This window comes from Coffea arabica, chromosome 4e (assembly GCF_036785885.1).
Source record: "Coffea arabica cultivar ET-39 chromosome 4e, Coffea Arabica ET-39 HiFi, whole genome shotgun sequence".
NCBI lineage: Eukaryota > Viridiplantae > Streptophyta > Magnoliopsida > Gentianales > Rubiaceae > Coffea > Coffea arabica.
In genome coordinates, this window is record NC_092317.1 from 602,683 (window position 1) to 615,045 (window position 12,363).

Consider the following 12,363-nt stretch of genomic DNA (forward strand, 5'->3'; position numbering starts at 1 on the left):
TTTCTCTCTTCCTCCGCTTCAGCAACCTCTGCCATCCGTCACTGCTGGCTGCTCATCTTAACTACCAATGTTTTATTTATTTTTTTTTCTCAAAATTTTCTAGGTTTTTTGAAGCATAATATAAGGAATAACTTTTTTTTTTTTTTATACATTGTCAATATAAAAATTTTCTACACAAGCAAGTTTAGATTATGCCACATAATATAAATTTAAAATTTAAATCATACACAAATGACATATATCCAAAACGGCTAATGTAAAGCAATCACTATATATTATTAGTACATAAAAAATTAAATTTAATATAAATAGCATTTTATTAAAATTTTGTCTTCTTCAAATACTCCTAAAACTGGGATACAATCATTAAGTTGGTAATGACGGATCATTTCCTCGTAAAAAAGGTCATGTATGTGTTCGAATTCTATTGTCAAAGATACATAAAAATCACTCTGAAACAAAAAACATCTCAGAAAAGACTCCGGCTCCAAGCCAATATGCATAGGGAGGGGGCCTGGAACTACATATGCTTAAACTGATACGTAAGCATCATCGGATGCCCTTTACAACCACGGACAAGTTAGGGGGAGCATCGACCCAAGGGACCAGAGCTTGATGCTCACTCAATACGGGAGAGTTGGAGCCAAAATGGCCCCAGGTCGTGGAGAACGCGTGGGCACTGCCTAGGAATGAGTGACGGAGGGGATTAGTCTAATTTGTTATGCTGCGGCCAGGGACGGAGCCAGAAATTTATTTTTGGGGGGGCTGAAGTGTATTAAAAAATTTTTTTTGTGACGAAATAAATATATTTAATAAGTAAAATTTAGAATCAATAATTATAAAAATAATAAAAACATATAATTATACATACCCAAAAATTTGTTCTGAATTTTTGGGTATGTAACTTACCCAAATCTACAAATCTACAAAAGAAACAACGAAAACAGCAGGCCTATCAAGATATGTATAGTACTCGGAGGCATAAACCGCTCAAAAAAATAGTTTAAGAATTGCCCATCGCATACTAAAATAGTTTAAAAATTGCCCCTTTCATATGAATTTGATAAGTTCTTGGAAATCTCAAAATGCTCCAAAAAAATACTCTAAACTATCAATAATCTATCACTCACCCTGCTTATTGATTTCATGATCAGAATTCGAAATAAAATAAAAAACTAAGGCGGTCAAAAAGCGAAATAGCAGGAAAACTTTGATAGTAATTGCAAATTTAATTCTTCTTGAAGTGCAAGGGATGTCATAAGCGTTAAATCAAGAACTTTTCTAAATTCCAGGAAATACATTTACAGCATTCTTTGTTCCAGAACATACATTTAAAACAGCACCAACAACTATTGTTGGCAAGCTTCTTGATCAACAAAAGAAAGCCCACTCCACCATATAGTTCATGACAGCGATGCACAAAAAATACTTTGCCAACAACCAAACATCTGAAATAAAAAAAAAGGCTATGTTTCCCAGGCTCTATGTTTCCGAGTCTCACAGGCTCTAACAAAGTCCAGAATATATGATGAATAACTACAGAGTTCAGACCTGCTCAAAACATTTTAGGAAAATCCAAGTTATTACATCACCAGCAGGTGAAAACATAAATAACTATTGAAAATTTCAGACAATAATACCAGTATCCTAAGAGACACATAGGAAGAGAAAGATAGTACCTACCTACCTACCTAGTTACCTACTGCATTTTAGAAGCAAGCATTTGGAATCCCCTATATATAGGGGGTTTTCCGGCGGCTTGGGGGGGGCTTAAGCCCCCACCAGCCCCCCCTTAAATCCGTGCCTGGCTGCGGCTGCTAATTCTTCTCAAATCCATCAAAGGCCTTCTTCTACTAACATAACAACATGTGATAGCGGCCAGATTATCTGTTTGATTTACTTCTTCTTCACGATCGACTGCTAATAAAAAGTTCCACAACCCTCGCATGGAAGCCTGTCGTGTCTTCAAATTTATAGTATTTTAAAGAGAGAGAGAGAGAGAGAGCACCGCTACGCTACTAGAAGTCTCATATCAATCTTTTTTCAATTTTACCATGAAGCAGTTTATTAAATAACCAGCCAACTAAACCCTAAAGCCAAACGGTCCAAAACTACGAAAAAATTAGTAGTAAAACAGTCTTCGACTTCTTTTGGAGGCGGGAGCATCTTTTGACTTGCGAGAGAGACACATTCAACCAACGTCAGAAAAGAGTAGTAATTAATACGTTTTCACAAACCTTTTTGGCTGTACCAATTACGCATGTTTTCTTGGGTGCCAAGTGGCCGTATATCTTTTCCGTTCAGTAGGGCTCTTTAATTTCTGATGATGCATGTGAAAACCGGTTTGTATTATATTTTGAAAGTTGATTACTATTATTCTGTCTCTCGTTTTTGCAGTTCTTACAGCTTTGTAAGAACTCATATAGCTTTGGTGCAAGTAATCGTACTCGTAATCGTAATGACATATAACTTTCCGCTTAATTTACACCAAATGAATTATACAATTGAAAAGAGAGAGAGAGAGAGACAAAAACTAACTTGTGAATGATCCTTTAAATCTCGATCTAATTACTGTGCAGAGGCAGCTGTCCGAAAAGTACTTGTAATATTCGATGAAATCAGAAACCTCAAATCGCACTGCACGCACCTATTATTTTATTTCAAATTATTTTTTTTGAGAAATAAAAAAAAAATCACGTGCCAAGTCACATGATCACACAAAAACTACTAATTTAATCAAAAAATCAGGTGATAAGTCAGAGAGAGAGAGAGTAAGAAGATGGAAGAAAACTCCTCTCTTTCTCTCGATCGGTCAAAGAAGCATCACATGATCCCACGTCCGGTACCATCGTGATCAGGGATTTTAGATCAACAACCATTATATAATCAATCCCGTTGTTGGAAGTTCAAATGCCCATAATCTTATCTCATCACATTCACAGCCATGCATATACCCTCCTCATCGGAAAGAAGAGCTGCGAGTAAAACACGAGAGATTATGATGAAGTCCCCCTGCGTGAAGACGACGGTTGCTTTTGTCCTTGCGCTTGTGTTGATCTTACAGGCCTTATCCTGCCACGGAACTGAAGCAGGCCGTCTTCTCCAGAACAAAACACCAAGCAGCACCACCACCACTGCTTCTTCTTCACAAGCTTTGAAAGGTCTGCATGAGAAGCAGCAGAATCCATTCAAGAAAGCTGCAGATTCCAGCGTGCGGCAGATACCTCCCACTAGATCTAATCCCACGCAGAACAAGTAACTTCTGAATACCAAAACTGCATGAAGGGTACATATGCAGCTGCAAGCACGTAGCTTTCGCTGATCGATCGGTTATCACTCATTATCTGCCCTTATCGTTATATGCGCTATAGGTACACGCCTCCATGGGCATGGGGTCGGCGACAAAGAAACAGTACAACTGGCAAACAGGAAAGGAGAAGAGCTCAATAGATAATATACCTGCAGGATGTAGAAAACTTTTGGTTCCATAGTGATGTACTAGTATTTTAGCTTCTTCATAGCATGACAGTGTAAAATATATATACACAATCACTTCACTTGGGTTGGAGCAGAACTCGATCGGTACTATTTCCGTACTTGGTACTCCGTGGAGGTTTCAAATTTTTGCTGTTTAGATGTGTTCCCGACTGCAACGCTTTCTTTCTCGAATCTGCAATGGCTTTATTTACAGATAACACCTATTTGAAAGTGAAACTTGCAAGTTTATTTTGACGTGTGGCCGTCGCCCGCATAAATACTTGCCAGTGTAAAATAATAGGCTACTCGTTCCTTTCATTTATTGTTTCTTTCCGACTTTTCCGTTTATTTGATGGGTTGCAAGTGTAGCGTTGTAAGTGCATCAGATAATCTTAGCTGCCTCTCCATTTAAAACTACATACTTTGGTTGCACAAAACCTATAGAGATTTTAATGTTTCAACATTTCCTATTTTCCTTGTTTTGTAAGAAACACTCCACGTTCCTTTTACTCATTTACTTTATACTATTTTGTTGCCCGCAAAGCAACAAAGGGTCCGTAAATACAGAATCGATCAAAGAATTTGAACCTTCGCACTTTGAATACCTTGATACATGGTTAAAGAAAATAATCATTCGTTTTTTTCCCCCCGGAGAAAGAAAAAGAAGGAAATTATTCATCAGGTTATATAAACTTGCGAGATTTTTTAGAGCAGTTCGAGCCATTCATAAACCACACGTCGGTGAACAAAACTGTTGAAAATTTAATCATAATGGTTAAGAATCGAAACCAACAATACTCGCTACTACAACTTGAACAAAAAAACCGACCAAAATTTCAGCAAATTCTCCATCCCTTAGAAGAATGAAAAACCTACAAAATGAGAGGGTCGAAAAAATCCCATAACTAAATACACAGTTCAGACCTAATCCTCGACCCTTCTTTCCCCTAAGAAGATTCCAACAAGCCACTGCTCCACTGCTCGATTTGAATCATTTGCAGCTATATTCTCAATACCATGTTTAACTATTTCGGTTGTATTTCTTTTTCTTTTTCTTCCCCAAATCACCACCACCCCTGGCATCCGTGGCACGACTTGTCCTTTCTCGGGGTCGCTTTCGGCCTGAGTTTTTTGCCTTTTTTGATGTTTGATGAGCCAAAAACTGGTTTCCAAAATGAGGGGCAACATTAACCAGCGAATTGTCAATCTCCTTCCTAATCTCCTGCATCCTGTCAGGCTGTGATTTACGATTAGCATCTGCAACAAAGCTCTTGTTCTTTGATGATTTGGTTTCTGGTGGTCCAAAGGCATCATAAAATTCTTTGAGAACGGATTGCTTAGAAGCTTGTCTCAACTTCCACTGATCAGGACGTTTGGCAAATCTAGAATAGACAGTAAAAAATCGAAATTAATAATAGCAAGCAAAAAAGAGAGGGGGGGGGGGGGAATTGATAACAGACTGGCTCTGAGCAAACAGGTCCAAGTAATAAGAAAAACAAGTTGTGGATTTCAAATGACAAGTGGGTAAAAGCATAGACACTGGAACCACGTGATTAGTTGAACTTTGAATTTATGTGGTAATCAGGTTTTATCTTTTCTAATTTTCCTTCCATTTGGAGGTCTACGTACCAAGGCAAAAACATACAGCTACTTCATGATCCGCAACACATCAGCAGAGATTAGGGGCAACATGCCAGTTTCATAAGGGGATGAATCAAGCCTCGAGAGTCAAATCCGTACAACGAGCAAAGTCCTTCCCACAAAGAATGTGGCAGAACTAGGCTCAAATAACTACACTTCCTAACCTCAGTCCACCTCGGAGCACATAAAACCACTCAGCTCAAAATTCACCCCAAGCACTCTCAGATGAAAGTAAAGATGCAATGCAACAAGGCAAAATCACACATAAACATAGAACGTGATCTTCAATGCACTTTTCTATTAAATCAACCATTAAAGGAACCAGAGAAAGGAAGAAGCAGCTGCAGCTTACCCCTCAACATCAAGTTTCCTCAACAGGTAAGGTCCCTGCTTAGTCTTCAAAAGGTCCTTTTGCACAGGTACAAGTTCTGATACAATTGTTTCTCTCAGAGAGGCACTGGAGGCATCGAAGCATTTGTCAACTGTAAATGAACCCAACGAATGCACTGAGAGCTCTCCAAAATGTCCACAAAGCCTTGAAATAATGAAAATTCAGTAAACATAAGGTCGGGAATAGCTTCTGGAATGGTTCAAGTCTTCAATGTCAACTTTCAACAAAGAGGTCAAAGAAAATTGGGAAGAGAGAACGTACTTTATAACTAACTTGCGCTTTTGTTTCGAAGAAGCATTTGAGCTCAGAAAAGCCTCAATAACCCGTGAGCCACATGCGTCTTTTGATGCTTCAAGAACTTAACTGTCTTCTAATGACGTGATACTGGTAATGTAAGATTGTATAAATTCCTGTAAAGAAAGAAAGTGTGGATTGCTGAGCCAAAGACAAAGTATTGATTCACTTCCCCACCCCTTTGGTAATTGAAGCGGCCATATAGAAGCATGATGATGCTATTTTAACAAAAAGTAAACTCAGAAGAAATATGAAGGTTCAATATCAATTCATAACAAGTAAAGATAAATTTCTACTTTGTTTTACAAGAAAATAAAGTATTTGCCAGAAGAATGACAAATAAATGTAAAGCACCCAGTCACTTGGCCCTATATGGCTCTGATGACAAAAGTATTCAGCAGATAATTTTTCAAAGTTAACCGACGAAAAAAAAAGGCTCTGAGCAAATTGTGTATCTTTACTACACATAAAGCATGAGGCAATTTTTGACGTAAACATTTTGCTTCACTTTTTCAACTTCCAATTTTTTACCCTCATAATGAAGGACAAAAACTACTACTTAACCCTAACTAGCGAAGCATATGTTGTTAACATAACCACTAATAGCATTGTAACTAAAAAGATTACTACCACTTAACAGGAATAATTATACAATTATAGAGGATCACTACTTGCTTTTGATTTGAGAAGTTTTTCATGAAATTAACTCATACAAAAAAAAAACTATTAATATTCTAAACTGCACACATAGTAAATCTCTCTCATAGTATTGGCAGGAGTGAACAGACAGATACAAACACACAGAAGCCAAATGGGCAATGCTGGAAATAACACAGGAATTTGATACATCACTTAAAAGACAGGGTAGGCAGCGATAAAAGATGGCAACGTTCAAATAAAGAGGTATTGATACATGTGTTATTAGAGGCACATAGACATGGAATTCTGAAATTGACTGCAGTACAAAGAACCAAGTACATGCATCTTAACACCATCAGGACGTTCTAGTTTGCATTTATCTGCACCTGGAAAATCTTTATCAAGAAAGAGTATTCTGAAATCAAAGTAAAATTCGATCTATAAACCAAAAAAAGAGGGGTAGGCAGTGATGTAAGGTATCATTGTTCAAATAAAAAGTGTACAATGTGTAAATATGTAAGTAGAGGCACATACACATGGAAGTCTGAATATTGTCTGCAGTATCAAAGAACCCACTACATGCATCTTAACACCATCTGGCCAGTAACAGTTGGATTTATCTTCACTGGAAAAATACTTATCAAGAAACAGTATTCGAGGAACAATGCATCTAGGAGACTCATCCATTGCACAGACAGCAGCAGCAAGTGCTTGAGAACACTGTCAACAGATGAGAGAACACGGTCAAAATAGTGTTATCAAACTAGTTTAAGCCATGAAAGGACAAGATTACTAGCACAGAGCTAGACAGAGTAGGGAAAAAGGGATGCACCCAAGGTTTCAAAAGTTAGAGCTGTACAAGAATATTCCCCAAAATGCTACCTATAAATTTGTTTGTGTTGATATCGCAATCTCAATCTCAAAAAGAGAGAGAGGAAAGAAAAAGAAAAAATAAGTTCACATTCCAACTTAGAATTTTCCACTCATGCAACCTCATCATCTTTCATAACTTGATCCTTAAAAACTTTATTCGGGTGCTGACCATGTGTCTGAGAGTTACCAGGCGGTAGGATAATCTAATTTATTGGCACTTAAGCTTGCAAAGAATTATAGGGTATTAAAAAATCACTTTCTACAAGAGTCAACTTCTGAAAAAATTTCTTTACGAGCAGTCACTTCAATCAACCAAAAACTGTATATAACTACCACCATGCTTCAAGTAAAGATGAATTTTAGGTGCCATGTATTGGAAAATTTTTAAAACAAAATTAGAGGTACTGTGTTGTAAATTGAATTTCTGAAGCATATAGATCAGCAGCTGTTTATTCTAAATTTCAGGTACTAAACTGTTTGCATGGCACTGTTTTACGACTGATATTCTCAGTCACTAACCTTATTTTCATGGCTGTGAAGTGTTTCACAAGCAGCAACAAGGGAAGCAACAACTCCAGATCTTCCCATTTCAAAAAGATCCTTAAACTTTGTACCAAGGTCAACCCAAATCAAATCCATCTAGTAACAAAAATATGATAGAAAAGAATTACATAGCAATCTATTAAAAAAATTGCTTCAAGGGTAATTATTTAAAAAAAAACTCTAGTAGCACCAAATCTAAGGAGCAGATAAGTTGTGCTACTAATTCAAAGCTGAAATCTCCAATGGACATCACACTTGGCACCATACAGATAACTAAATAAATGCATCTACTGCTGTTTGCAACCAGTAATACCTAGGGCACCTGATTTTTATCTTATTTTGGATAATTCACAAAAAAGAGAAGAAGACTCACAACACTTAAAGTTTCAGTGGACATACTTGATCTTTGGCCCTGGCATGAGAAATCAAAGCCTGGACAACAAAATTCCCACACTGCTGTGATGACAGAGGAAACAACGAATTTCCGAAAACTTTCACAAACAATTCCTCATATAAGGAATCAGGGGCCACTTCCAAAATAACCTGTTAAAGAAAACAAAACTTGCAAAATTTAAGGAACACAATATAGTACTAACACATTAGATTAAAATCACAACACTCAAATAAGGCCTCAAGAGAACTTCAAAAAATTACGCAACGAAACTTTGAATTACAATAATGAAGGAAGCAATTCATAAACTTAAAACAATTTATCATGGCCAATCAAGGAAACCAGGGCACTTTAAAATGCAAAAATCATTAAGGGTTTGATCTGTTAGAGTACCTCCATTAAATGGCTGAATGCAGTTTTTTCCATCAAAGGTAAAAGCTTTTGCACTACTGTATTTTCTATTAAGTTCCCCTCGTTAGCATTCTCCGAGCTGCATCCCAGAATAGCAGGAACAATATCCAACAACAATTGTTCTTGCCGAGCCAATAATTTTAGAGAAGTCTGCGATTCAATAACCAAGCAAGTTATTGAGGCTAATTCACAATGGCTAACAACTTCAAGACAAATGAAAAGCAGAAAGCTCTTAGTTGGAAATGGCTGGTTAAACAATACAAGCATAGATGTAAAGGCATCTCTTCTTCTAAATCTGTGCCAAAGCTACAAACTAGGCAAACAGGTATTTTCTGGTAAAAGTATAGACAAAAATGCAAAGCTCATGCGAAAGCATCAGAGAACAACATTAATCATAAACTATTAGTTGAAGGAAATCACAATACTTGCAAACTTTGAAATAGCAGCAAAACATGCCTGCAGAACCAAGCTGCCGTATTGATTAACTCGAAGGACGGCCATATCTTTTCTAGCACAACTTAACATCTCAGATACAAGGAACTCGAGTAATTCTGGAAATCTCTGCTGAAGATTTTTCAGGTCGTTATTACTCTGTGAAGAAACTCTAGAATTTAGCCTTTCAGCAAGCACAGTGGATGACTTAGTAGAATGGAAACCCGAAGGGTCTAAAGGCACTCCTCCACAAAGACAAAGGAGACTCCGAATAACATGAGATCCATAACAGTTGCACATTATATCAACAGGATTGACCACGATCATCTGGAATGGAGAAAGGGCACCAATTAAAGAAAGGCTCAACAAAGTTAGCAAATCCATGAAGATAGCATTGTTATCTTAAATCAAGTTTCAAAACAATCAGCACTGTTTTCTGGATTTATCAAGTTATCTTAGTCTGGTAGCAAACTTTTCTTCATAATTTCTTTTAGCCAGAAGACCATGTATTCCCATGTCTGCTGCATCAAATAGGGGCGTGTAATCCCCCAGAGCAACACAGCTGTGTAACATGGTACAGTTTCACAACCTAAAGAGAGCTAGACACTTTTAACACACCGAACTTCATACCCTGGATATAGTGGTCAAAGTATCCTCGATCAGAATGTGGTTGTCAGTGTCTTGAAGATGCATAGCCAGAGCCTTCAGTGCCGTTTCCACCACATGAGACCCGGACCTATCCATTGCAATAAGGGAAAAGTTGCTTTGACAGTTTCTTAGGAAACCACAAAGATGTTCTACAGAGCAGCCTTCCAGTAAAGTTTGTAAAGTGTGGCTTATGATGTAATCAGTGGCAAGTTGCACTTCTTTCCCTCTTGCTTCTTCCAAAGCATTTCCACATATAACAGCCCTCTCCTCGAGATCAATTTCGCTGCCTTCAATGACATTTGCAATTTCCGTAAAATATTTTGATGTTTCTGGATCAACCAGTTTTCTACATTGAAACATTTTGTACATCATGAGGATGAATATCCGCCAAAGCTCCCTAATCTAGAATTCAGGTAGTTAATACGATGAAACCTGACGAATGACGCATGCGGAACAGAGGCTTCATCGTGTTGCAAGGGTTTAGAAAATGTGCCTGTTCTGTTCATTTGGCCACCAAAATCCTGAGAGGAATGATTCCCATCAGAACCAGCTCGTTTTCTGAATGGCTTTCTGCCCATTTATTTCTTTTCTTTCCTCTGTAGTTATGGTAAGAATTATTTTCCTCGGCGGGACACAATAATATGTCCGGAAAGCAGTTCATGTCTTGGGAATAGCAAAGCTTTTGAACCAACAGCGATCATGCGGGTTCCCAATGTCTTCCAGCATGCTTTAACTAATCAATTAAACCTAAAAGTTGAACCACCAAAACTTCTGTCTCAGTAGTCGATTGATGGATTCGACACCAATAGATTACATTTGCACAATAGCTACTCGGAAGAAGAAGAAGGGGAAAAAGATGAATGAGAATTCATCTTTGCTGTTTACTAAATTGAATGAATAAGTGGACATGAATTGCAGAAATCAAAAAACCAACAAACAATCTCATAAATGAAAGAGCAAGCTTTTCGAATTTCTATCATATTCTTCTGATAAACAAACTGTCAATGGTTTTGATATTTTTAGTCGAATATTGTCGTTAACACCTTAACGTGCATACAAAAAAGAAACCAGAAAAGTTCACTGCCCCGTCAGAAAAAAAAAGACTGACGGCAACTTAGTGTATACAGCACAGAGTTACCTAAAATTTCAGAATTGAAAACAGCAGCATAATAATGATAATAACAACAACATACCAGTACTACTAGAAGCTCAGCATGACAGAAGATTATGGATATACTTTTTTTTTTTATTTTAAAGGAGGGTTTTTGTTTGTAGTGGGCGGGGAGGGGGGCCGGAAACCTGTGACTGGGAGCTCTGTCGGAAAGAGCTGATGAATATGAATGGAGCTTTGGGCGACTGGGAGAGCAGAGAAGGAGGGCAACTAAATCCTACAAATATCTGGTTATATGTATATGGGTCGAATCCAATGTCATTCGCCTGGGCTAGGATCCGTCATTAATTATGTGTCAAAAAACCGTCCCCTTAAAACTCGATCATTCCTTTTACGGGCCGGCCCGAAATTTCTTGGCACTTATATCTGTCCAAGTTTAACGAGGCCTGCTTCTGGTTATTGCGCTTGTTAGGAAATTCCTTTTGTTGTTTTTTTTTTTATTCTAAAGTATTCAAAGTTATAAAAGAAATGCCATCCTGATCCAAGGGTGGGTGTTGCTGCTAAATAGCTTAAGTCGCATTTTATCATCCATGAACGTTTGGAAGCAGTCAGCAGGTAGTACAATAGTTACATGAGTATTGGTTCATTTGTATGGAGTAATTAATTAATTAAGTATATTCGTGCTCTTCCCAGGCAGATTCCATACTTTGTAATGGGTATAGTTTAAGGTTAGGGAATAAACGAGTCTAAACAAATCAAACACCACTGTATACAAGTTTGTTTGATTATTTTAGCGAATTTGAAATTTTATTCAAATTTAACTCATTTACTTCTAAAGTCGAGTTCGAATGAGTTTTTATTAAGCCGAACTTGATTGATTTGAATATTTTACATGTAAAATTTCATTTCCATGCTAATCAAACCGTTTGAGTCAAACTTGAAAGTTTGTCAAACACAAAATATTATTCAATTTTAACTTGATTAGTTAATCAACCAAACTCAAAAGAACTCGTATCGAGTCAAGTTCGATTCGAGTATGGAGTAGTTTGATTCGCTTTTTTATCCTTAGTTAGATCTTGTTTGGATCGCAATTTTTCAATGATTTTTTTGAATTTTTTCTGTGATCATATTTTTAAATTACCGCATATACATTAAATCGTTACAATATGTATGTGTGTATATATATATATATTTACAAAAAAAAACACTAGAAAATATCAATCCAAATGAGACCTAATTAGGTCGTTTGGTATGAAACTACAAAATTTGTGAAAGTCATAAAGAAAATATTTATAAAAAAAAACCCAGATGCCAGCAGCTACAAGCTTCATACAGGTCGACGCCCAAGTCTAAAACCCCTCACCAAACACCCCGGATTCTTTCCCTTTGCCTTCTTTTTTTTTTGTGGGGTTCCCTTTGCCTTCTTGGTACTAAATCTTTTTTTTTTCTTTCGTTTAATGGAAAGTTTAGACGAGACAGCACCCAATCAAAAATGATCAATATTGGAGGCTA

General features: G+C 37.1%; 1 protein-coding gene across 2 annotated transcripts; it reads right to left on the minus strand.

Annotated features, from left to right (window-relative positions):
• Nucleotides 1-4,219: 4,219 nt before the first annotated feature.
• Nucleotides 4,220-11,110, minus strand: LOC113742392 (pumilio homolog 23-like). 2 transcript variants are annotated; one of them, XM_072046892.1, is made up of 11 exons: nt 10,934-11,110; nt 10,173-10,487; nt 9,723-10,086; nt 9,117-9,419; nt 8,643-8,810; nt 8,258-8,401; nt 7,835-7,954; nt 6,977-7,162; nt 5,771-5,919; nt 5,471-5,653; nt 4,220-4,859 (listed from the first exon to the last, which is right to left on the minus strand). In XM_072046892.1, the coding sequence occupies exons 2-9, from the start codon at nt 10,316-10,318 to the stop codon at nt 5,869-5,871; spliced, it is 1,482 nt and encodes a 493-aa protein (XP_071902993.1). In that variant the 5' UTR covers nt 10,319-10,487; nt 10,934-11,110; the 3' UTR covers nt 4,220-4,859; nt 5,471-5,653; nt 5,771-5,868. The 2 variants fall into 2 exon arrangements, with proteins under 2 accessions (XP_071902993.1, XP_071902994.1); XM_072046893.1 differs by lacking the exons at nt 4,220-4,859; nt 7,835-7,954; nt 10,934-11,110 and having other exon boundaries at nt 5,528-5,653.
• Between the last annotated feature and the right edge of the window lie 1,253 nt (nt 11,111-12,363).